We start from the raw sequence: 4,842 nt of genomic DNA, 5'->3' as shown, positions 1-4,842 counted from the left end.
TGCGTTACAAATTTTGCGGGCCCAACATTAGCTTTACCAGAAAAAAATTGTTATAATAACCGTCATATTTGTGTAAATTTACCGCCATGAATTTGTGTACGATTACCACGCGAGTGTTCCTTTTGGTACTTTTTGCCAAAAACACATATTTGTGCGTAAATGTAACGCGAGATCCGCGGTAAAGTTACACTGAAAGCGGTTCTCCTACACAATAGTGAAGCACTACAAAGCTAGCAAAACACACATATACGTGTTCTTTTACCCAGAAAGCAGAGTAATTTTACACCAAAAAAATGTTCCTTTTGGTACTTTCAATTACACCGTTTTTCCGCTCAATATTTCTGTGTGTGTAGTAGCACACAACATTGACGTCTAAGGTGTAGTGGAATGCCCTTCATGGTCACATCTCGGTCGCCCTTATAATCCTCGCGAAAACATACCTTTAACGAATAATAATCGGAAAACGGTACAGAAAGAGCGAGGAGTTCTGGAACGCGAGATGCGTGCCGCGGCCCGAGTCATAACGGGCTGCATCGGGTCGACCCCCATCCACGGAGTGATGGCCGAAGCCGGCGTGCCCCCGGTCGCGGCGCGCCGCACAGCACTGGCGGCGAGGATGCTGGCGAAGGCCATGGCACTGCCCGAGGAGGACCCGCTACACCGACTGGCCGTGGCGGACCCACCGCGGCGCCTCAAGACCGTCTGCGGATGGCGCCAGTTGGGTCGGGAGGTGTGGCGGACCCTTGGAGTGGAGCCACCGGTGGAGCCGCTGCTCCCCGTGCGCCCCCCGCCCTGGCAACCGACCGGCACGATCAGCTTCAACCTGGACATCGGAGCGGGGCTCCCAGCCGGAGCTGCCGCCTCCACGAAGAAGGAAGCCGCCCTACACCACCTGGCGTCCCTGACCCAATGTGCGACCTGGGTGTGGACCGACGGGTCGGCGACTGGAGGCGTTCTCTGTGGAGGGGCCGGCGCGCTGGTCGTCCACGCCGATGATGACCGCACTGAGCTGAAGAGGCCCGCAGGAGCGCTCTGTTCCAGCTTCAGGGCGGAGATGCTGGCCATCGCAATGACCCTGGAACACCTGGCGACACACCCTCGTGACGACACACTGCCAATAATAATCTGCACCGACTCACAGTCTGCCCTGGCTGCACTGAGAGAGGGGCCTTCGGCCCAGAGGACGGTCCAGGGGGCGGAGATATGGAGCCGCCTGCTGGAAATCGCCACACCGGACCGCCACGTGACGCTGCAGTGGGTCCCATCGCATTGTGGGATCCCAGGCAACGAGGCGGCGGACGTGCTGGCGGGAGAGGCGGCGGCGCTGGAACAAGAAATCGCCTCCATCGACGTCAACACCATCTACAAGGCTGCGGCCCGTCTAGCCAGGGACCAGGCGGCCAGGGACAGACCGTCATACCCAGACCCGACACGCAGAGCGGCGACCGGCTGGTACCGGGAGCTGATGGGTACGAGATACCCGCCCCCAGTCTCCGGCCTGGATCGGCGGGCAGCCATCGATGTCCACCAGATCCGGACTGGCCACTGGAGTGGATCGACCCAGCTCCTACACTCCATCGGCCGGAGCCCCTCAGCCGCCTGCGCCCAATGCCGGGACCTGCTATGCGAGGCCGCCCGGTGCCCGCTGTGCGGCGAAGAGGCGGACACCCCCCGGCACATCCTGCTCACGTGCCCGGGCCTGATGGGTGTTCGCCTCAGAATCCCGGCCGTAGGGAACATCCTACCAACACCCGACGAGGTCTGGCGCAGTGACGTGGTGGCGGCCCTGGTGGCCGCCTTCAGGGCCCTCCAGAGCCGATGAGGCTACGCCGCGGGGCCACCCGCGGCCGGAGGGAAAATCAACAACAACAACAGGAGCCTGTTTCCGAATATTCTCACGGAAACATTCCTTAACCGAAGAATAGTCGGAAAACGGTACAGAAAGGGCGAGGAACCTGTTTCCGAATATTCTCACGGAAATATACCTTTACCGAAGAGTAGTCGGAAAACGGTACAGAAAGGGCGAGGAACCTGTTTCCGAATATTCTTGGGTGAAAAATATCATTAGGTTTAGGGGAGAGTGGGGAAAGATGCCCAGGGTTTGACTATGTCATATATTATTCGAAAATGACGATCGGAAAGCAAAAACTTGGAGTTTCAACGGAAGCCGGCATCATTTTTCTCCAAAAATATCACTCTTTCGTGCCTGAAAAATGATAAAATTGTTTGCTATTAAGCATTTTCCTGAAGAAGTGAAAGGGGGCATCTTACCCCACAGGGTGGAAAAGACGCCCCCTGGCGTTGGGTAAGATGCCCCCTGCACTATAAGTGACAAAAATAGGCACGTGAATCGCCTGAACGAATCAGTAGTCCCTTCGAGCCTGCAGTAGACACCAAACGTCATTGTAAGGGCCCTCAAAAGTAGTCGTAAGGGGTTTCAGGGGTCATCATTAGGGCCATCATAGTCCAGCGCGGCCAAACAAGCCTCCGTGGTGGCGTTCGGAGACCACTGTGGGGCCCTTATAGGTCTTTATGATGCTTGAGGGCCCTCGAGCCCATCGTGGCGACCTCAGATGCCAGCGCGGCCCGTGGAGCCAACGTGGGAGCCCTCAAAGGATGTCGTGAGGGGCCCTGGAACCAATAATGGGGCCCACAGAGGCCGTCGTGAGGGCTCTCAGAGTCAGATGCCGCCCAAAAAGTCGCTGTGTGGGCCGAGAGACCGGCATGGGGAGCACCCGACCGTACCGGACTCTCAATAGTCCCAGATCGGCTTTTGTCTCTCATCACAAGTATGTAATAAATGATTTGACGGGCTGCTTGAAGGACAGCCTATGGATTTAGGGGGGGCGTCTTTCCCCATCAGGACAGGGGCATCTTACCCCAAGGTACCGAAGTAACATTAAATCAGCACAATTTGTTAGCCATAAAACTACACCCTGAAACAAACTGTTTGGGACACAGTACACGCATGTTAACCCGCGCCCGGCTGGGGGTCCTGGATTTCCACGCCCTGCTGGGGGGGGGGGTGTTTGAACACCCCCCCTTGTAACTCGGCTCCTGGGCCACGTAGCGATACGCGGAAGGCGGCGTTCGAAAGAGCGTCAAAAATAATGACGAAATCACTTCGGTCAATTTTTTGGTCAGGTCAAAGGTCAGGTGACCAGAGGTCATTGAAGGCAAAATTTCGCCGATTTCCAGGTCGAATGGCGAAAATTTCCAAGAAGCCAACGCATATCTCGGGAACCAATAGAGCTACAGCGCCGCGGAAAAGCGCATTCGATAGCCCTATTAACGCCCTTTCTGAGTAGTTCTCTCAGATTTGACCTAACGTCAACGGTTTTGCCTGCAGGGGGCAAAAACTGCAAAAATAGCCGATTTTTTTGGAAACAGTTTTTCTGCAATAACTTTTGACCCAAGCCCTGTACGAGCTTACTTTTACCGGCATCGTGTTCCTCTCGTCAAGACGCATCGAATGAACTATAACTTGACCTTGAAAGGTCAACTTGAAAAGTTGACCTCAGGTCAAGGTCATGACCTGACCGGAAAGGGTCATGTTGCATATCAGTCGATCCGTATCGTCGAGCTGAACACATCTAAGGCGTTTTCATCGCTCTAGCATGCCTCTATCAAAAGTTATTTGCGAAAAACTGTTAGATACCATTCGTGACCTAAGATGACCTCAGGGCATAAACAAGGGTCACGGACACCATTTTCATGTTCAGTGTGTCTAAACCACTTGTAATTCGGTGTTTGGGAGTGTTTATAATGTCTTTCATCCAAAAGAGACGCATTTCAATTTTCTCCCATTGACTTATAGGTACTGGGGAGGTCGCAAAATTGACCTGACCTTAGGTCATCGATATCAAAATTCTGAGATATACATTTTGTACATGCTATTGCTCTTAGCAATCGCTGAAAGTTTCAAAGCGATCGGTCACTCGGTGTAGCTATGACAGACATTGAAACTTTTTATGAGGTGAGGTCACTTCAAGTGACCTGGTGACCTGACCTTGAATGACCTTGGTCTGAAATTTTCACAACATAAAAGTGTAGAATTGATGTATGATAAGGTGTACCAAAAACGGCGGCGCTCCGCACCGCCGTTTTTGAGATATTCGCGAAAAACCACAAGGGGGGGGTGTTCAAACACCCCCCAGCAGGGCGCGGGTTAATGTATCACGACTATAGCAAGGGACGCAAAAATTATCTACCTTCTTTGATATTTACAATGTTTTGACGCCAAAATATTTTTTGAAAGCAGCAAATAAAAAACATGCAATCACCAGCCAGCCGTTGCCCAACTGAGCTTCGCAAATTTTTGTGCAGTTAACAAGGCAGGCTTCCGCTTTACGCTAAGAACATTAATTTCCAGGTTCGATTCTTTGTTTCCCCGCTAGAGGGGGTGGGGCGTCTTTCCCACCCTGGGCATCTTACCCCACTCTCCCCTAGTTCTATTTTGGTGACACTCACTGACTTGCACAGCGGGGCAGAGTGTTTTTTTTTCTTATGCGGCGCCAGTGAATGCGCGGCAGACCAAGACGCGGCTCCCGCTGCCTCCATCCCCCTCGCTACCCACGCCGCCCGTGCCCTCGGGCACTTACCGAAGGGAAGGCAATCAGCTGTTAGTTTCCATTCCGGATGGCCGTTCACGGGCACCGCACACTGCTGCGTGCGGTGTGTGCGGTGAGTCCAGCAGGCGCAGGGGTAGGGGATGGGTAGGCGGTTCTGACGTCACGGCTGCGTGCGGTGGACGGCTTCCTGTGGCCGGTCCTGACCGGCCACAGCGGTCGCTGTGTGCGGTGACGGAAGGCTGACGTAGGGACGCAGTGGGCGGAGCTTGGA

The 4,842-nt window shown here is 54.1% G+C and overlaps 1 protein-coding gene across 1 annotated transcript; it reads left to right on the top strand.

Annotated features, from left to right (window-relative positions):
* Positions 1-499: 499 nt before the first annotated feature.
* LOC122368378 lies at positions 500-1,822 on the top strand. Its single transcript, XM_043342268.1, has one exon. The coding sequence runs from the start codon at positions 500-502 to the stop codon at positions 1,820-1,822; it is 1,323 nt and encodes a 440-aa protein (XP_043198203.1).
* The last annotated feature ends 3,020 nt before the right edge of the window (positions 1,823-4,842 follow it).

The sequence above is a fragment of the Amphibalanus amphitrite genome, unplaced genomic scaffold (assembly GCF_019059575.1).
Source record: "Amphibalanus amphitrite isolate SeventyFive unplaced genomic scaffold, NRLGWU_Aamphi_draft 000943F_arrow, whole genome shotgun sequence".
NCBI lineage: Eukaryota > Metazoa > Arthropoda > Thecostraca > Balanomorpha > Balanidae > Amphibalanus > Amphibalanus amphitrite.
Note: the sequence above shows the minus strand (reverse complement) of the source record. Positions and strands in the feature narration are given on the sequence as shown.

Bases quoted from the DNA above. Each gene is read 5' to 3' on its own strand.
- LOC122368378 (XM_043342268.1), top strand. From the start codon at position 500: ATGCGTGCCGCGGCCCGAGTCATAACGGGCTGCATCGGGTCGACCCCC.